The following is a 20,967-nucleotide window of genomic DNA, read 5'->3' as shown; positions in this document are numbered from 1 at the left end:
TTGACTACGAAAGTTCATCATGGCCTGCAAGGATCCGCCTGAGCACAACAGAACATAGGTCAACACGGTAAACCCCACCACAAGGGTTGGTTTGTAGAGAATCGGAAGCGAGTATAGGCTACCAAACATGAGATAAAAGTCTATCCGATCTAAGCGCCGCTTATGACAAAATATGGCTGGTCATATGATAGACCGCTTGATCAATAGACAGGACTGTATGATATGGTTCGAAGGAATGAGGTGATAGGCAGGGGTCGTATAAATGCGACCATAGGCTTGTCCCAGGGATTCATCAAACACCACGAAGATGCTGCTCCAAGTGAAGTGGTATTAATCATGCTGTCGTGGCAGTCTCTCAAGACTCTGCAGAGTTCACGGACATCTGAGAGGTTGAGTCCCAATTCCTGACCAGTCGGAATCTGCAAGGATCCTGAAGGGTCAGTGCAAATGTCACGAGTCCAAGGTACCAATATGAATGTTTGAGACATGGCTGGTGAGTCTGACTATCAGCTCTCACATGTACTGTCGAGTCAGTTCACAAGAAAAAAACATATTGGGCTTCGCTTATCAACTGCTACTCAAAGAGGACATTCAGCTAGCCCGACTGCTGGACCATTTGCGGATGTGGTTAGTTGGGCCACAGACTATGTAGGTTACTGATAGCATGGCTATAAGCTTCAAGGTTGATGTGAAAAGAGTGGCGTGGCTCGTGATGACCATGCATTCGGCGTAAGCCTCTGGAATTCGAGGAGGCAAGTCAGTGAAGCAATCAACAAGCGGTGCTAGGACACGCATATGCGCGTCTGCCCGGCAATCCAGAATTGTTGCGCCACATACAAACGGACCCCAAGAATGCTAGCTCCCTTTATAAATGCAGGAGTTCGCGATGTTGCAGTACAGAAGTCGAGACTGTAGATCCTTGTGTCTTTTGGTCTGTGTGCACATTGCCATTCTGCATTCTGCAGTGCCGGCCAAATAAGGTCCCTGAAAGTCTGATATATTCAATGACGAGTTGCTAGTGGCTGAGCCGGTGCCGGACTCTTGGTGAGAGGCCGGCTTGCATGGGTCAACCCTCGAATCAGCTCCCTTGTTCGTCCTGGGACAAGTCACACAGACACCAGACGAGGACCTTGTCTTGTGTGGGGACGCCGTGTGATCGAATCTTGGCCTAACATTAGCAACGAAGCGAAACACAGCTGATGATGGACACGATGTGTGGTTTGTGTTGGTGTTTTCTCTGGTTACAGTCTGTTGTGCTTATTATGCGGTGGACTGCTTGACCAAATGATCGTCTTGGATCTGGATACTATCATGCAAAAACATGGGTTTTAGCTGCCCTTGACAATAAACAGACTTGAGTGGTTGGTCATTGGCGGAGGTGACCCATCCTCATGCAGCTGTTGCCCTGTACCAAAGCTCACTTCGTGTTAGTGTTCGAGACAGCGGTACTTGAGACAGCTTGTGGATTTGGTGATGTGTCGAGTATCCATACTTCAGGTCTTGACTGAGTTTCGCTACATGGACGAACCGGAGGCTTTGCTATGCTTTGCCGAAGCCCTTGAACATCCCACTAAAGTGTTTGGAACGCAGCCGGTTCAGCGTAGCGTTCCGCGGGAGGAGACTGCGTAAACCTGTTGGAGTGACCACGATGATACCATGTACTGTGGTCTGCAGGAGGAGGCTCCTAGCCCGGGCTGATGGTCTCCACTACCTTGAAAACATCCATGCCCTAAGACGCTGTTGTTCGAAGGCAATCGAACCGAGCTGAGGGCTGGCAATGGCTGAGTTTTAATGTTGGTTCAGTATATCGTCATTGTGAAGAATGAGCCGTATGATGCTTTGAGTTATGCTTCGAGTTATTATACTGTTTCATCGTTGGGGGTTCGCAACTTCGACGATCTGCGCAATTGAAACTTCTCATGGTTCCAGGGCAGTCAGGGATTGTCGATGATTTAGTGGTTCAGTATTCGCTGTGGCTGTTCTTATCAAAACCCTCGACCATGATTAGAGTGACCACCCATTCCGAGGGGTATTTGACGCAAAACCTTGCACCATGCGTGGGATGCTTGATATGCAGTTGTATTAGGACTTCTCTTATTTGAGTCCTGGTTTCGTTGCAATCCTGATGTTTCGCGTTGTCATTTCGTCTGTTGTATCGTGAAAATTGAGTTCAGATTCCCATCTCAAACAGAAACAGAGACAGAGACAGGCCTTCGAGTTTAGTCCCAGCCGTGCTAAGGCCCTTTAAATCTCCCCCCAGTTACTTCCCTGGCAAGTTACGGTAGGTGGACCAGGGCACTAAGCAGCTGTACCTGCCGCCTGGATCATCACCCACTCTGGCTGGTCTTGTACTCGAGCAGGTACGGACGGTATGGTACAGCACAGAAGGTAGGTACGTCTCTGCTGACTTGACTGACGTTCCTCGCTTTTTACGCCTGGCTCCGCTATACAGTACCTTATCCTCTCCCCTTCCACTTCCCTCTACTCACCTCACCTCACCTCAGTCAACCTCCACTCGACCTACCTAACCTAACCTCTCTCTCCCTCCCTCGTCAGACTTGGAAAGAGCTCACAAATACCACCATCTCTCTTTCTTTCCCCTTCCCCTACCCTTACCCCCTTCCCCCCATCCTTACAGCCCTTTCTTGACCTCAGCTTCTTCGATACCCATACAGTTTTCACTTTCTCTTGATCAATCTCGCATCATCCTTGTATTCTCTTCTCTTTGGCCCTTCTCCACCCCCGGCGTCCTCTTCCGTTCAGCCTCCTCCACCTTGGCCGACCGTCGCCGCCCGCCCACGATTCGGACGACGACGACGATACCAACAACGCAACTTTCTCGATCCTCATCATGAATAAGTTGGCAAATATGCGTCACTGGTCGGAAAGAATGGCTCCCAATTTCGTAATGGGCCGTCCTAATATGCCCATGAATGCCCTCAACCATCCCAAGAACGCCGCTCAACCTGGTCAGCCCATGGCTTCCCCTCAAGCCGCCGATGCCACCATTCTCTACTCTTTCAACATCCCATTCGCTTCCGATCTTGCGGGCCCCGACACTGAGGACATTCTTCACGCGACCACTGACGCTGTCCTGCGATGGACACACCCTGAGGACGCGCCGGACGACGTCCAGATTCACGAGCTGCCTATCCATGTTCAGAACCTAAACAACCTCCACAGGATGTGCCAGGAGATTACCAACGGGCCGCTCCCTGTTGAGGCGTATGTCCTGTCAACAATGCTCAAGGGCGGAAAGGGCCAACAGGTTGCTACTGTTTGTCTCTCGGGCTCTCCAGAGCTGGTCCACAAGAGCCGAGAGACTATTTTGAATGATACCCCAATTTCTCTTGTATGTTCCTACGCATATGCTCCGGCGCTTTCCCGGTACAATATGAAGCTCCTCTCTAACCTTTTAACAGCGCTGCACCACCATTGATATTGATGGCCAACTCGTCTGCGATCTCAATGCCGGAGTGCTCAAGAAGCCTGTTACTGATACCCTCGATTACATCTCCACCTTCTGTGGCGTAGATATCTTTCTTCTTGGCCCTAAATTGACCCCTGTTGTCGACGGTATGACTGGCGATGCTGAATTACGCATGGATCAGCGCTGGAGAGTTGCTATCTACGGTGATATACTATCATCCGAGCATGCAAAGGCTCGTGTTTTGATCCACATTGATACTCTGGTACTGTTTCATGCTTAATCATACTTATCTGCCGTTCTAACACTTACGCAGCTCGGCCGAATTGTCGATGGTACCAAACTCGAGATTTCCCTCCACCAGCTTGTCTGTGGCCGACATCGCAAGAACATCAAGCTCATCGAGTCTTCCACTGGAACTGCCATCTACTTTCCACCCCCGTTCTCGGCAATGTACCGCTACTGTCCTCCCAAAGCGACTCGCCGTGACCCCAACGATATTTTTATCACTGGTGAAACGCCCCAGGCTATTGAATTAGCAAAGCAGAAACTTCACGAAACTGTCCAGCGCATCAGATTGTACGTTAAGGACGTCACAATTCCTGCTGCCAAGATCGACAGTATTCTGCTTGGTCGTCTAGATAAGGTCCGGAAGATTCTTGAGGCCAATGGCACCTTCATCATGTTCCCTCCCTTGGCCACTCAGCGTAACATGGTCCGAGTTCAGGGAAACGAAGGTCTTCACGTTGAGCGAACTGTGCGAGAGATCATGTCCTTGGTAAGTAATATCTGACTTCGAATAGATACCTCGCTAACTTTAGCACAGGCTGGTCAATTCTACAGTGCGGGATGGTTCATTCAGCCCGCTGATGCCAGGCATTTCCCTCACCCCAACGACATCAAGAGTTTGCTTGTTGATATCTGCGCCAACTCCGATGCCGACCTTTCCTTCGATAAACTGAGCTTCACCATCACTGGCTCTGATGACGCTGTCAAGACAGCTCTTCAAGTCATATCAGAGATGAAGTTCATTTCTCAATCTCAGTACCAGATTCGCGTCAAGATTGAGCTTGCCAACGAGCACAAGGAATTCGTCAGTGGCAAAAAGAACGGCAAAATCAACAAGATAATGGGACAGAGCAATGTGCAGATCATTTTCGATGGTTTCAACGAGTACAATTTCAACATCGATGTCATGGCAGCAACTTATGAGTCCATGAAGCAGGGCCTTACTCTTGTGGAGCAGGAAATGCCTGCATCTATTTCGTTCCATGTGCCGGATCAGTACCACAAACGCATCATCGGTATTGGTGGTCAGCACATCCAGCGCATCATGAAGAAGCACTCGGTCTTCGTCAAGTTCTCCAATGCTATGGATAGAGGTCAGAATCGCCGTTACTACGCTGTCGGGTACAAGCTTACTAACTTTGGTACAGGCGGAATGGGTCGAGAAGACGACGATATCAAAGTCGATAATGTTATCTGCCGCACACCAGCCCGAAACGCCCAGAATTTGGACGCCGTCAAAAACGAGATCTTGGAGATGGTCGATCGTGCCGTATGTGTCACCCAATGCCACCGCTCACCCAATGCTAATAAAATCGATAGGATTCTGAGTATACATCTCAGATTGTCAGCGTTGACCGCCTCTATCATCGTCAGCTTATTGCTAGACTTCCTGAGATCGATGACCTGGAGCAGAAGTACAACTGCAAGATCAACTTCCCCAGCACTGAGCAAGCCAGTGATGAGGTTACTGTTAATGGTCCGCAGTGGCAGGTTCCTCACTGTGTCGATGAGTTTCTCGGCATGGTCCCAGATAAGCATGAGCTTGTTCTCGCCAGAACTCCTGAGCTGGTCAAGTTCCTCGAATCTCCTGAATTTGCTCACGACCTCGTGCCCAAGCTGAAGAGCCAGCATGAGGTTGAACTCAGCGTCAGGCAGAACCCCGACGAGCTCACTGAGGGTGGCGAGCCTACCGTCACTCTTCTTTGGGGTTTCACCCGCAACAACGCTGGCGGTCTCCGTGATGCTATGGACTTCATTCAGTCTCAATTCGCAACTTCCGGAGCTGAGATCAATGTTGTTAAGGGCGCTCTCCCTCGCCCTAAGTCCGACTCGTTTGAAGATTCTCTGCAGTACTTCGACTCTAAGCTTCTGCAGCACGCTCCTGCACCTGTCGCCACTGATTCTCCTATCAAGACTGGCTTTGGCGATGAAGTCGCTCGCGAGCGAAGCAGTATTCTCGACCGTCTCCGAAAGCCTGGCAGTATGACGTCAATTTCATCTTTCTTGGACCGCAGAAAGAACAGCTCCCATTCCGGTAACGGAAACTTTTTCAAGGGCTCAAGCAACGTCTCTAAGTCTTCGCTCATTTCGATCGAATCGACCCGCAGCTTCAACGCCGACCGAAACCCCTGGAACGATAGCGGCGTCAATCTCCCCGACGACGACAATCCTTGGGCTCCTCGAACCTTTGGCACTCACATGGACAACAAATTGTCCATTCCTCAACCTGGCGATGTCACACCTCGCCACAGCACCCGCGCGTCTGGCGACAGCGGGCGCCCTTCCACTTCTCATTCTATGACTTCAGGATACCCCGCCCCTATTGGGCCCTTCCGTTAGATTCCCCCCGTGTTAGAACCTCTACATGCAAATACCCCGGCTGGATATACCCTGGCGTAAAAATACCCTGGAACGTCGACTTGTGCATCGGTCGGTTTACGTCTTGCCATGTTTGTTTTACCTGATTTGCGTTTGAGTGCTTTCTTGTTTTTTATTTCATGTTACTTTTTGCTTTTTCCTGGTCTATGTGGAATCGGGGGTTCTCTTTTGATGACTTGACGTCCACTCCTTATACCCAGTCATGTAACGAAAAGCTGAGACCAAAAAAACGAAGAATACCCCTGGTTGCCGGTTGAGATGAAATTTTTGGGACACGATGGATGTTTGGCGAGAAAGATACCACTGTCAACGAAAACAATATCAAAAAGTCTGTCTTCAGACTTCTACACGGAGTCAAAGTTGGGTTTGTTTTGGAAGTCGTGTGGTTGCCATGAGCTCTCATGCCATGGAACCATATGACACATGAATTACACGCTGCGCCTGGAGGCCTTCGAGAGCCGAGGAGGCACAGAGACAAGCATTTCCAGCATGTGGTCATGAAAAGTTGAGAGCATTGCTACTGTCTAGGCAAACCGAGATTGAGAAATGGCAATGCAATGATACCTGCGGTTCGGCCGCGATTGCTCGATACACGAATTCTGCTGCATCATGTTGGCCATCATGTGAAGTCCTCAAATGTGTGTATCATCGTGTAGACATGATCCTATGGTCCAGAATCAACACCGTCGCGCATATAAAGTGAACTGTTTACGTCTTAACCCCCAAAGTACCTATGTATATATGCACTTCGGACCGGTAGCAGGGATTTGTTCATATGTATTTCTCAACCCTAGCAATTTGTGTGAGTACTCTGTCTTGTATCTTTCATCTTTGACTTGATATCACTCGGTTCAGTAGGTTCTCTGAGAGCTGGCTAGGAAGCAACATGCATTGTAAGCTCTTGTTGTTTGCCATGCAAGGATATACGCACTTGTTTCCCTTGTGCTTGCATGTGCCAATATCAACCCTCGCATTTGCCTGTAAGAGGTCTTTGAATCTATGCCAGTATAACACCTTCAAGCCATTGCTCTAAGTGGCAATGAGGGATTTTGATAAAGCTGATGCAAGAAACAGTCTTCCAAGCTTGTCAATAAGATATTCGGTTAATCGTCCCAAATAGCTGCCTTTGCCTTCTCAACATCAGCCTGCCGTTTCTTTTCCTCCTCTTTCTCCTGTTCCCTCCTCTTCTTCTCCTGCTCACGAACACTCCTCTGGTACGCCCTTTGCTCCTCCGTCTGCTTTGGTGCCTTGAGGCCTAGTCCAGCAGCGATCATACGACGAGCCACTGCATCTGTCTTCTCAGGCCGTTTGTCCGGGTCTGCTCCAGCGCGACGGCCGGAACTTCCTGAAGGTGACTCCCATGGTAAGCCACCGGCGGGGGACATGGGCGTCAGGGGAGGCGGTGCAGGTGTCGCAGTGGGAGTTGGCTTATTTGACTCTGACTCGGCTTCAGGCTCTGCCTCGGAGTCGGAGTCGGAGTCTTCCCATGAGTCTGCAACGACCTTCTTGGTCTTCTTTTTGGCTGCTGATTTCTTGAACAACACCGAGGGCTCGTCCTTTGTGTCGATTGACAGGTTCTTGAGTGAGCTTGAAACGTCTTGATCTTCTGACATGGCTGGGGCCAATAAACTGAATATGTCTCGATGCAGAGAGGGGAAGCTTGTCAAGGGTTGAGAGCAGAGTATACGGTTTCTACTGGAGATGATTGTATGCCATGGAATGGATGAAAGCCTTCAGAAGTTCAGGCTTCAGATCAACAGCAAAGAATTGCAGTTGGAGAAGGAAGCTTGTTAGTCGTTGCCAGGTTTGGCTGCGGAGAAGTATAGGGTAGTCTCAACTGTGGATCAACCATACCTACCAGGTAAGTCTGCTCATGACTTACAAGTACCTTACAGTAGGAATCGTGTTGTGTACCTTAGGTAAGGTAGGTATGTTTGAAAAATGACTTGAAGTTTAGCATGGTGCTGATTAAAGCGCTAATTACACCAAGTATGATACTGGCGATATGATTAAAGAAGCGAATACCTTGCGATACTGGGTACAATTGCAAAGCCTGATCTCATTTGCTGGGACGGAACGCTGTATGCCGTGTCAAGGTATATATTGTATTTAACTACCTAAAGATAAGTAGATGGCCCAATCATGTTATAATGCTCCAGTCTATCGCTTTGAGGTTCTGTCCAGTATAGAGCTCTAGATATACATAATTAAACAGGGTAATGAATGGTATTACTTTACTATAGCTCTTAGTCCTTGACTCTCTCACTAGCTGCCTGTCTATGACAGCATGATCTTATGATGACACACATAACAAGCCATGATGATCGATTCAATGTCCTATTGATCAATTCGAACAGCTAGATAGATACGTTGACCAGGCCACAAGAATCCAAGAGGCTATAGAAGTTGAGAAAGATTCGGCTGGAGGCGCGCGAGTAACGGTAGTTGTATCGCAATCTGATAACGGCCGGAGCAACAGCCCGGTAGCGGGGTCTCATTGGTGCAGTGGCTGACTAAACTCCAATTACCTTAGCGCGGAACGTCTTGGAATCGAAATTTTGGATGATGTAGTAAAGTCCGAGTTCGCGATTATTAAGTCGCCTCCACCAAAACCAACCAAAACCAAAAGCGAGCGAGGGTCAAGCCAAGCAAAGCGGTGATGCGGACAAGTGCGGCCTGCTGCTAGTCTAGTTGTATTATCCTTGTCAACTGCTTATGATAGACCATTTCTTCTCCTTTCTACCCTTTATTCTTCTTCTTTAATTCTTCATTGTATCAACTAGTCGAGTCGAGTCTAGTCTACCCTAGTCTCACAGCTGCCCATCGCGGGGAGCTTCTACTTGTCGTCTCTCAACCCCTCGGATCCTAGCTCTAGCTCCGTGTTCGCTGCAAATCGAATCGCATCTACATCCCCAATCATGATTCCCCGATCACGCCTCTCGGGGCGCCTCATCCTCGAGCGCTCTCTCGTCCACGCATCACGAGTATCTTCCGAAGCAACCGCTGCACGATGGGCTTCTGCTCCCGCCTACCGCAACCATCACATCTGCGGTCGTCGGCTTCCCGCCATTCAGCCGCGGTTAGTAGCCGCTGCCTTTTCCACATCTGCCCGAGTCACCAAAGAGAAGGACAGCAATGACAAGGGCTTCTTCGAGTCTGCGATAGAGCCATTGACGGAGCCCTTATCTGACGAGGAGGCCAAGGCGAACATCGAGAACAAGCGCAGGGAAGCCGATAGCCCACTACTGGCCGAGTCTAGGAATCCAGGCCCTGATTCGCCCGGCTCTGGAAAGAACGATAACGCTGGTCAATCGAACGATGGAAAGGCGGGAAGTGCTGCCGGAGGTGCTGGATCTGGATCTGGAGGTGACAACTCAGGTGGTGATGGAGGTCGTCGCGGTAGAAAGCCTTCTGCCGAGAAGGCTCTCCAGAAGCCTGTTGTTCCTGAAGTCTACCCCCAAGTTCTAGCGATCCCCATTGCTCGACGACCACTCTTCCCTGGCTTCTACAAGGCTATTACCATCAAGGACCCCGAGGTGGCGAATGCAATCACTGAGTCGATTAAGCGTGGTCAGCCATACGTTGGTGCATTCTTGTTCAAGGACGAGAACGAGGATGAGGATGTGATCAGGAACCCTGAGGACGTCTACGATGTTGGTGTTTTCGCCCAGATTACAAGTGCTTTCCCCATCCACGGCCAAGAAGGTGCCCTGACTGCCATCCTCTATCCCCATCGCCGTATCAAGTTATCCAGCCTACTGCCCCCTGGCGGCCAAGACAAAGATACTACTAAGAAAACTGATACCAAGGCCGAGCCCGAGCCGATTCCCCAGAAGCCCGCAGAGGAAGAGGCTACCCCTGAGAAGAAGGGAGATGTTGTTGCCAGCTTCGAAGAGAGCGCCGTTGAGAAGAAGCCTGATCAGACAGCTGAAAAGTACGAACCAACATCATTCCTCAAGAGATACCCCGTCAGCCTAGTCAACGTCGAGAACCTAGTCGATGAGCCATACGACCCCAAGAGCCCTGTCATTCGCGCCGTCACCAACGAAATTGTCAATGTTTTCAAGGAAGTCGCCACAATGAACAATCTCTTCCGAGACCAGATCTCCACTTTCTCTATGAGTCAGTCAACCGGAAATGTTACGTCGGAACCCGCTAAGCTCGCCGACTTTGCCGCTGCCGTGTCCTCAGGCGAGCAAAAGGAGCTTCAAGAGGTATTGGGTTGCCTCAACGTCGAGGAGAGGATGCAGAAGGCTCTCGTGGTGTTGAAGAAGGAGCTCATGAATGCCCAACTACAGTCCAAGATCAGCAAGGATGTCGAGAATAAGATCAGTAAGAGGCAGCGCGAGTACTGGCTGATGGAGCAGATGAAGGGCATTCGCCGTGAGCTTGGCCTGGAATCCGATGGAAAGGACAAGCTTGTCGAGAAGTTCAAGGAGAAGGCTAATAGCCTGGCCATGCCTGAGGCAGTTCGCAAGGTCTTTGACGAGGAGCTTAACAAGCTCGCTCATCTTGAGACAGCTGCGTCGGAGTTTAACGTAACAAGGAACTACCTCGACTGGCTCACCCAGATTCCCTGGGGCAGGAGGAGTGCCGAGAACTTTGGCATCCCTAACGCAGTCAAGATTCTGGACGAGGACCACCACGGTCTCAAGGACGTCAAGGACCGCATTCTGGAGTTCATCGCTGTTGGCAAGCTTCGAGGCACTGTCGAGGGCAAGATTCTCTGCTTCGTCGGACCTCCCGGTGTGGGTAAGACAAGTATTGGAAAGTCGATTGCCCGAGCTCTTAACCGTGAGTACTACCGATTTAGTGTTGGTGGTCTCACAGATGTTGCTGAGATCAAGGGTCACCGAAGAACCTATGTTGGTGCCCTGCCTGGCCGCATGATCCAGGCGTTGAAGAAGTGTCAAACTGAGAACCCTCTTATTCTGATCGACGAGATCGACAAGATTGGCCGAGGATACCAGGGCGATCCCTCTTCTGCTCTGTTGGAGCTGCTCGACCCCGAACAGAACAGCTCTTTCTTGGATCACTACATGGATGTCCCTGTTGATCTGTCCAAGGTCTTGTTCGTGTGCACTGCCAACATGACTGATACTATCCCTCGACCCCTGCTCGACCGCATGGAGCTCATCACACTCTCTGGTTACGTTGCCGACGAGAAGATGGCGATTGCTCAACGGTATCTTGCTCCCGCTGCCAAGGAGACTGCTGGACTTCAGAACGCGGATGTCAACTTGAGTGAGGAGGCAATTGAGGAGCTCATCAAGTCATACTGCCGTGAGTCTGGTGTGCGAAACCTCAAGAAGCAGATCGAGAAGGTCTACCGAAAGTCCGCCCTCAAGATCGTTCAAGAGCTCGGCGAGGAAGTCCTGCCCGAAGAGGAGGCTCTCACTGAGGAGGGTAAGTCTGCTCTTGAGGGGGCTGAGAAGAAGAACAAGACCGAGGAGGTTACCGAGGGCAAGGAGTCCACCTCTAACGAAACTGGCGCGACCACGGAGAAGCCCCGCAAGCCACTCAACGTCCCTGACTCTGTCCATGTCGTTATCGGCAAGGACAATCTCACTGACTACGTCGGACCTCCTGTCTTCACCTCTGACCGTCTCTACGAGGTCAGCCCTCCTGGTGTCTCCATGGGCCTCGCTTGGACACAGCTCGGCGGTGCTGCCATGTACATCGAGTCTATCCTCCAGGCTCCCCTCCGACCATCTACACGACCCCATCTCGAGATCACCGGTAATCTGAAGAACGTCATGAAGGAATCTACTACCATCGCCTACTCTTTCGCCAAGTCTTTCATGGTTAAGCAATTCCCTGACAACCACTTCTTCGACAAGGCAAAGATGCATCTGCACGTTCCAGATGGTGCCGTCTCCAAGGATGGCCCTTCAGCTGGTATCACAATGGCTACTTCACTCCTTTCTCTTGCTCTTGATGCCCCCGTTGATCCTACAGTTGCCATGACTGGTGAGATCACACTCACTGGAAAGGTACTACGCATTGGTGGTCTTCGTGAGAAGACCGTTGCTGCTCGACGAGCTGGCTGCAAGACCATCATCTTCCCCAAGGACAACATGTCTGACTGGCTAGAGCTACCCGAGGTATGTTTCCCCATCTTATCCGGTATTTAATTTTAGGTTACTAACGAGTACTTGTAGAACATCAAAGAGGGTCTTGAAGGTCATGCTGTGGCCTGGTACCCCGAGGTCTTTGACCTTGTCTTCCCCAACGTTGATAAGGAGAAGGCCAACACGTGCAAGATTTGCGAGTGGAAGGCTCAGCAAAGTAAGAACGACTCTGAGTCAGCTGAAGAGGAGGACTAAAATACCGAACGAGGCATTGATGCATTCTAGCCTTGCAACTATCATCTAGCACCGAGGAAGAAGGTTGATGCTCATGGACGTTGCAGGGCATGATTTGATGGCGTTTGGGCATGGGCGAGAAACTTAGATGAACGATATAAAGACTCCTACTCTTGTTATTCCCAAAAACGAGGAAATTGTACTATTAGAAGCATGCATTAGTGGTTTGTTTGGGGTGTCACAAGGCAGCGTGTAGTTGACGCCTTCATGTACAATTGTATATATAGGAAAGCGACGTCATTCTAGTTTACTACCCAGCTCTGGCGTATGATGTTATGATCACAAGGTGCTGCCTGAGCCAATGACACGGATCGTTATATCACAGAAATATTAAGAATTTGTCCCTAAACTTGGTAAGCGTTCACGATTCCAGCCGCAACGCGTAATGCTTGGTATGGAAGAACACTACTTTGATAGAGTTCGAGGCCTGCGATGTGGTGACAACCTTGGAGCATAGAGGATGCCAGGAGTTTTGGTAGGGCCTTTTGTCATAGGTCTGAAACTGTCTCTGGTCCAATGGATCGACAAGGCCCATGGTATTTTCAACCTCATTGACGGAGTAGGTGTCCGGATGTCACCAGATGGTTCCCCAGAATGATGATCCCGGTTTGTACCTTAGCTAGGCCAAGGCTCTGAGAGATCTCATCTTAACTGTGGCGCGGGATCTGTGGAGCCAGGCACGGGACGAGCCTAGCCGAGGGGAAGTTTGATAACAATGGATTGTAATCTAAAGTCGAATCTCGCCTTCTTCTCATATCGCATCTTTTGACAGTATCTCATGAGGTTTTTGAGTCCTGCGAAGCTTCATGGATGTTAATCAACTATTCGAGCTAAACATGCCGGTATAGCCATCGCATAAGAATTTGATTGACACCTAACCGAAGCCTATAAGACGTCTGGAAGCCTGTTCGTACATACGGGCTAGTGGTGTGTTGCGGCCCCATTGCTTGCATGGCGAACCGACAACCTGTCAAGTGCATATAGCCTCACTTGAGCGTTGTTCTAGCGGGTCGTTCTTGTGCTGCACTCATGCCTGACCCCATGCGAGGCTCTTATGGGATCTTGGCTTGTGGATCGGGCCTCAGACTCGGCTGCAGGACAATGTCTTGTGAAGCTGAAGGCTCTTGAAGCGCTTGTGTGACGTGACCAGTTCGAAAATTGAGACGAGAGGGAACAAAACGAGCGAATTGAACCAACTAAGGGGTCGGCAAGCTTAGGCATTTCCTCATCGAGGGAGGTGCTTGAAGGTGTGCGCGAATTGGATAAAACTGAGCCCGTCATAGTAAAGTCGCATTGGGCACTGGCACCCATCTGCTCCTGATTTGGAGATATTGCATATCACATCTCCATTGGTGAGAGAAGACTGTGACGTTTGACCGGAATCTGGTAAAAGACCAGAAGCCAATTTTGATACGACAATGGCATATGAAGTGTCTCGTACCATTATGCATGCCATTACCAACTCCTCTAGATCTGAGCATTGCTTTCTATGCGTACGCCTCAGAGTTTGCATTTGCATTGGCAAGTTACTTAATGCATGGAGTCCAGTGCCTCAAGCTCCCTATTTTCCGAATATGCGACATAAGATCTTGGCGCTTTGAGTGCCGGGCTACCACGATCTAGCCATTGATTGAAATCGCCCTGCTCTGACCAAACTTTGAGAACCTCCCGAGGACACCATGAAACCAGACAGTGAGCCGAAGGTTGAACAGGGCGGTCAGCCAAGCTGATATTACCTGGCTTAGATGGCGCCGTCGCTTGCGTATGTAGTTGGGCTAGGACATCTAGATCATCCGTCTTATGGTTCGAGTCTTGAGGTCAGCAGCTCAGAATGACACGCACCTACATGAGTGTAATCTTCGGCAAGATACGCGTGCGTTACCTGAGTGACTTCACACTTTGGCCTTTTCCCCATTGAAAGGTGGCTTGCTTGTCGGTTATTGTCAAGGATGCGACATAGCCCATGGGTGAAGCTGTCATGATCTCTATTTTGAGTAGACCGCACTGAGTGCCGAGCGTTGACGGAGAGTGATGTCATTAGGTGAGGCAATGATGCTTTCTGGTGATTCCATGAGAATTGAAGGTTGGTGTTTTGATATTAATGATGCTTCTGATACCCAGGTACGCCTGCTTACAGTGCCATTGTGCCTACCCTGCTTCGTTTCGGGAAGTTGCCTATCTGCACAGTAATCGGGGTTTCCTATTCGTGAATTCATGCTGGTTCCTTCCGTTGACTGAACTTGGGTCTTTCCTCTCCCGACTTCTTTTCTTTCTGGCAAGGGAAGGCTCAATGGGTAATTGCCTGTTACTTTCCCTGTTATGGCATGTTCTCGTGATACAGAATTGGGATGCTAAATCACACCAACTCAAAGAACCGTGCACTCACTCTTACACCTTCACATCCATCACCAAAAGAAAGCGACGCCGGCTATTTTCGATATCCGTTCGCAGCTCTTTATGCCTGACCATAATCTTTCTCTGTGCCTAATGATGCATCACCGCCTTCCCCTGCGCTCAAAGAGACGCAAACTCGTGTTTAGCGTCGACAGAATGGGACGAGACAAGGGCGTCTGAAAGGGGCCAGCTCATCGATGGTTCCCCACCGCAAGCCGTCCAGCGTCACCGTCTGTCTTGAAAGTATGACCCTGCAGCAGCAGACGCACGCAGCAGACTAGGCCACAGCTTGCTTGCCATGGTCGAAATCGCTCGCCTAGCAAGGTCCTTTGGCTGACTTCAAAGAATGAAGGTTCCGGCATGGTGGGATGAATGGACCATAGTCGCGACACACACGCCCAAAACCATGCACAACTGTCGTTCAGTCAAGCAACGACCCCTGACGCTCTTCGGCAAGTCTGGGGCAAAGTACAACCACAGCCCTGCGCTGACATCTGGGCCTAGGTCTAGGCCTGGGTTTAGTTAGGCTTGGGCAGTGGTGGCTTCGCAGCGAAGTGAGCAGTCGCACAGATGCCTTACGCTGCAATTCATGGCATCCAGCCCCTTCGCAGGGCGGTCCAGCTACAGCGTCATCACGAATCCCACGTCTTTAGTGTGGCTCAGGCTGCTATGAGAGGGCCCAAAATCATGAAAGCCTAAACGTCAGAAGCTCAGCGCCTCCGCCGCCCGCTCCGCCCGTCCCCCCGTGTCGTCCCGCCGCGACTAAGAGCCACTATCCACTCAGCCCACACACACTCTCCTGTCCAGTCACAATCCATATCCACCATTATTGCCGTTGGCTGCCCGTTTTAGGCTTTGGACCTCATCTTTACCATAGATATTAGCAGGGCGTTCATCGCAGCTCCATTTCCAATGACATTCTGATGCCTCAGGTCTTTTTTGATATATCTCACCCGAAAAGTCTTACTCATTTCATCACGATAATACCATATCTTTGAAAGCTCCTGATGCACTGATATTCATTGCGCCTCCGGCTTCGTTCCCCGCGACTTCGACCGCTTGTTCAAGACCCGCTCTTCACCGACCGTTGCATTATTATCCCAACCTCCTCGGGCGATATACCGACCACAGCAACGGTTTTTCTTTGCTTTCTCTTGAATGAGTCAAGCAAACATTTCCTTCATCCTGTTACTCACTTCAAAAACCCTCTTTTTCAATTGATAAGTTGGTTGTCCTTGTGTGGTTACTTGGCGGGCTTTCACCCTGTTGTGGTTTCGCTGGCTTGCATATTCTACCTATTTTTCCTATTTTATACGTTTCCCACCTGCGCGGCTATTATTTATCCATATGCATCTCCAGGTTTTGTTTTTATAACAGGCAAAAGTTGTGAAACGATACAGAGCGTGGTGTATGCAGTATCACAAGTATCGACTTACAATTGCGTTTTCGCCACTAAGCAATCGCCAAATCATTAAGTGTTAAGCCATTTCAACGTGGCTAACTACTGATATCGATTCTTATTGCGCCTGAACACAGCAGTACGCAGCAGGTCACAGTGCCGCGGCCATGGCTCAGGCCGGCGTAATAGCGTCCGAGCCACCGCAAACGCTTCGTTCACAAACAAATGCATTGTCTGGTACCCAGGGATTTTTTCGAAAGCTCTTTGGTAGACAGAGTGGCAGTAATACGCCATGTAAACCTACCGAGCAGCCAAAGAGTCCCCAGCATGAGGCCGACACGGCTGACCTTGACAAAGGCGGCTTGATTCGCCGAATGTCTCGAAGGGTTGTGCCTGGACTACCTCGGGCGCAGACATTCAAGCGCCAAGTGTCGGAAAGGAGAACTAACCTATCGCCTATTGAGCCGACTCCAGATGAAAGACGAGCTGTGTCTATGGACAGACGCTCTTACAGACCACGATCACCGTCAGCCTCGCAGCCCGCAACCAACCCTCGTGTCAGCGCCCCAAGCTTTCTCGGCTCCCCTCAGGACGAAATACCCCGATTTGTCCCCTCCATATCCGTCAATGATATTACGGATGAGCCACCTAGGGGACCTGCTGATGGAATACTGCACCCGGATGAGGAGATGACTCTTGCGGACGAGTGTCCAGCACAAGACAGCCTGTCTACTGCAGACACTCGTTCGATAACAGCATCCCAGTACGAAGCAATAATCCACGAAGAGCTCGAGAAGACATGGATACTGAATCTCAGTATGCACTTCCGAGACCGGTCAAAGAGGGAAAAGTTCTTCGTTACGTACCGTGAGCGTGATCACCTTTGGCGGCGTGTAACGATCTCGCTTGATTATCGAGATGCGCCACCAAACTCCCTGGAAATGGATCTGATTAACACGCATTACCAACGAGAGAAGAGTGCAAAAATTTATGAGGCGATCAGGGAAAGCTTGAGGGACATTCAATTTTATGACACTGTAACAAATTTGAAGCTTCAAACAACAGATGGAAGGCTTCATGTGCACGTAGTTGAAGACGGCAATGTCGGTATTTACGACACACTTACTGAGATCAAGCTAATGATATACAGGAAATTATACAATATCCCACTGTTGCCCAAATCAAGCATTTGGGTTGTCGCCGCATTCGAGAAAGGGACATCACTTTTGAGTCCCACATGTCAGGATTTGTTTATAAAGTCAATGTCAACGGCCACACACTCATCAAAAAGGAGATTCCAAGCCCTGATACCATAGACGAATTTCTGTATGAAATCAACGCCCTCAATGCTTTAAGATCCTCACGCAATGTCATTCACTTTTATGGTGTGGTTGTGGATGACCAAGATCAGAATGTTAAGGGTCTTCTTATCAACTATGCGGATCAAGGAGCCCTCATCGACGTCATCTACGAGCACTGCAAAGATGGTGACTACGATCTTCCTTGGGCGACGAGAGAAAAATGGGCCCGGCAGATCGTGGAAGGGCTGTCTGATATCCACGAGTCAGGGTTTGTGCAAGGAGACTTCACACTATCAAACATAGTTATAGATGGTTATGGCGACGCAAAGATCATTGACATCAACAGAAGGGGATGTCCAGTAGGCTGGGAGCCTCCGGAGGCAACACCTCTCATTGAGAGTAACCAGCGCATCACTATGTACATCGGCGTCAAATCGGATCTATACCAACTTGGAATGGTGTTGTGGGCTTTGGCAACGCAGGAAGATGAGCCAGAAGCGCAGGGACGACCGCTGATACTTGGCCCCGAAGTAAATATCCCGGACTGGTATCGACAAATGGCAGAAGTTTGTTTGAGTAATGACCCGCGCATGCGGCTTCAGGCGTCTGCTCTGTTGGAGATGTTCCCTCGACAAAGCGAAAGCGAAGAGACTGGACAACTGAACCCCCCTGAATCGATAGTTGACGAAGGCTACACCTTGCATCAATATCTGGTTGACGGATATCATCCAGAAAATCTTCCACAAATCAGGACGGTCGAACCCCCTAACGACTGGTCTTACGTGAATCAACCCGGTGCGGAAACAAGTCCTGTCAGATACGAACCATATTACTACACGCGGGGACGCTCTCCCCCGAGCCCGTTGCCTAGTAATTGTGATGAATACAATTCGCACCGCGGCCTATACGACATTGGTGCTTGGGCAGCGAATCGGAATATACCTTCATCTTACAGTGATGTGGGACCTGAAGGAACACCACTTGACGAAACGCCTACGGCCAACAAGTCAGCACTAATCGACTCGGATGCACTCACAGCTCCCGACTCGGCTTTGGAGAGGCACGAGACCCCAGCTACTTCGACTTCAACTCCAAGCCCAACCCGAGGTGTGGATCTAGGAGATGATTTGCGTGCTATTTCCATTGCGAAAGTTGGCGAGGTTCATGAAGGTCAAGGAGAATTTGTGAGCAGCGGCAACGACGATAATACAGGAATAATGTACAACGAATCGGCGCCCGGCTCAACACAGTCGGGGAATATCACTCCTGGAGACAACGGCACAGTGATAAGGGATGGTGCGCAAGACACTAAGGAGGATGCACCAGGAGAAGAAGGGAACGGGGGAAAAAGTCTTTTGTCAGCAGAAAAAGGAGAAGATGTTGGAGGCGAAGAAATCAAAGAGGCGCAAGCCTTGTATCAGGAAACAGGAAACACATTGGAGGGACTATCCAAGAAGAACGACAGCCAAGAGACTCAAATGCTTCAAGAAGGGGGCAAAACAGAGGATCATCAGACGACGTCTGCAAACGAGAGGGACGTCTCTGAGGAGCCAAACACAAAAGCAGAACTGGATGCGGAACCAATCGCGGCAGAAAAGCAAGGGTCCACAGTACCTGGAACCAATCAAGCTACAATGGAGAAAAAGGTGATCGCAGTGGAAGCAGACAGCCGGGAGAATGGAAAGGTAGCCGAGGGGGTGGCCGAACGCACTGAATCTGTACCGGAGGTTCAGATCTCACACTTATTGACTCACGACGAACCGACGAAAGGAGAGAACATGACTGACGACGTGTCCAAGGGCGCGAACTGTCCGTCCGGACTCTAATGAATGTCTATGAACGACATGCTTTGATGAACGTTGAGTTTGGATTCATTTGTATTGACTATACTATACTTTTACTATGTTTATTTCATATGTTTCTTGTTTAGCGGGATATAGGCGGGCATTTTGCATAATAGGGCGCAAATATAAATACTGTTGATCGAAATCTATGCTCAGTTCTGGTGCAATTACCTTCCTACGTGTGCGTAGCATCACAATCGATTTCTGATCTAGCTTGCCTCTGCATATTCTTTCTCATCTAGTCTCTCAACTTCACTTGCTTACAACTCTACAGTTCTTTACCTACACTCGTCTCCACAGTCACCAAAATAAAAGGCACGCCCTCGCGAGTCCGCCTAGCCCCTAAACCAGGATCGTCTTGTGCGATGAGTTTTCGAAGATATTGAGAATGAGTGTCTGTTACACAAGCTGATCCAGGAATTCAGATGGATTCAAATCTTTCACGAAGAGACTCTCGGACTGGGGCAGAGCCAGTGGTTCTTGACTTCTAAGATGCTTGCTCTGCAGGTGGTGCCTTGACATGTTTCATTGTTCTGAGTCTCTAGTTTGTTGCTCTCCGCCTGTGACATAGATTCAAATGAGGAAAAAGGTAAGAGTAGGGATATGGTTTGCCTCTGTGGTTGATATGGCAGCAGCCTCGCATGCATTGCTATATGATTTTCTGTGATTGTGCGGTTTCCGCTCGCCAGAGTCGTATGTTACATTCTGTCTTATCACGAGAATTGTCCAAGATCTCTGGACCATCGTAATATCCAGTACAGTCAAACACGAGCGTACTCTTTTGCATAAGGGCTTTTCGGACAGCTTCGTCTTATATCAGAAGTTACAACACAGCAAGAAATACCTGAACAGGGATCGAAAGTGTATTCACATTGCGCACGACCTCGTGCTACAATTTCGTACAACCGACATTTAAGAGATCAAGCGCACAGTCCGCATATCCAACATTGATAACCAGAATAAGGCCAACAGAAACCCCGACCTTTAAGCTTATCACAACCAGTCTTACGGCAGTATCCTCTGAATAAGATGACTAGAGAGGATATAAGCCCGAGTTTTGACTTCTTATCTCCAAGTCTGGGATCGTATCCTCTGAATCTTTACATGAGGTTAGGGGAGGGGGACCTAATATCCCCCCCGCGGGATAGGTGATACCGTTCGGCTGATAGTCCGAGTCCTTCTCGGTAGAGATATGCACTGGATGCACTACGGGAAACAGTATATCATAGTCCCCGACACAAGATGCTGGATAAGTTAATTGAAGCGAGGCCATAAACGAGATCCGAAATGGGCTCACCATGACGCCCTTAGATGATCTAAACCCCAACTTCTCCAAGAAACTGGTATATAGACATAACTCCACCTTGTGTGACGCAATACTGAGAATCTCAATAGTCGACGGTGCCTCCTAGTAGTTATTGTAGATACGAAGACCACGCGGGCCACCTGGAGACATCCATACTACAGTTACTAGGAACTTCATGAAGGCAGCACCTGGCAAGCTATCAAATTACAACCAGTGATACCGCCCAGAGTCACAGGACTCAGGTATAGGGTGCTGTATGAAATT

The 20,967-nt window shown here is 49.6% G+C and overlaps 4 protein-coding genes across 4 annotated transcripts; 3 read left to right on the top strand and 1 right to left on the bottom strand.

Annotated features, from left to right (window-relative positions):
* Positions 1-2,869: 2,869 nt before the first annotated feature.
* J7337_004635 (uncharacterized protein) lies at positions 2,870-6,055 on the top strand (the record flags this gene model as incomplete). The annotated part of the gene is made up of 5 exons (XM_044822327.1): positions 2,870-3,352; positions 3,423-3,692; positions 3,744-4,205; positions 4,254-4,985; positions 5,036-6,055. The coding sequence occupies 5 exons, from the start codon at positions 2,870-2,872 to the stop codon at positions 6,053-6,055; spliced, it is 2,967 nt and encodes a 988-aa protein (XP_044683660.1).
* A 1,142-nt stretch (positions 6,056-7,197) lies between these two features.
* On the bottom strand, positions 7,198-7,707 carry J7337_004634 (uncharacterized protein; the record flags this gene model as incomplete). The annotated part of the gene is made up of 1 exon (XM_044822326.1): positions 7,198-7,707. The coding sequence occupies one exon, from the start codon at positions 7,705-7,707 to the stop codon at positions 7,198-7,200; it is 510 nt and encodes a 169-aa protein (XP_044683659.1).
* Positions 7,708-9,012: 1,305 nt separating this feature from the next.
* On the top strand, positions 9,013-12,420 carry PIM1 (ATP-dependent Lon protease pim1; the record flags this gene model as incomplete). Its single annotated transcript, XM_044822325.1, has 2 exons — positions 9,013-12,198; positions 12,256-12,420. 2 exons carry the CDS (start codon positions 9,013-9,015, stop codon positions 12,418-12,420), a joined length of 3,351 nt encoding a protein of 1,116 aa, XP_044683658.1.
* Positions 12,421-16,419: 3,999 nt separating this feature from the next.
* On the top strand, positions 16,420-19,379 carry J7337_004632 (uncharacterized protein; the record flags this gene model as incomplete). The annotated part of the gene is made up of 2 exons (XM_044822324.1): positions 16,420-17,355; positions 17,403-19,379. The coding sequence occupies 2 exons, from the start codon at positions 16,420-16,422 to the stop codon at positions 19,377-19,379; spliced, it is 2,913 nt and encodes a 970-aa protein (XP_044683657.1).
* Between the last annotated feature and the right edge of the window lie 1,588 nt (positions 19,380-20,967).

Source organism: Fusarium musae, chromosome 3 (assembly GCF_019915245.1).
Source record: "Fusarium musae strain F31 chromosome 3, whole genome shotgun sequence".
NCBI lineage: Eukaryota > Fungi > Ascomycota > Sordariomycetes > Hypocreales > Nectriaceae > Fusarium > Fusarium musae.
Note: the sequence above shows the minus strand (reverse complement) of the source record. Positions and strands in the feature narration are given on the sequence as shown.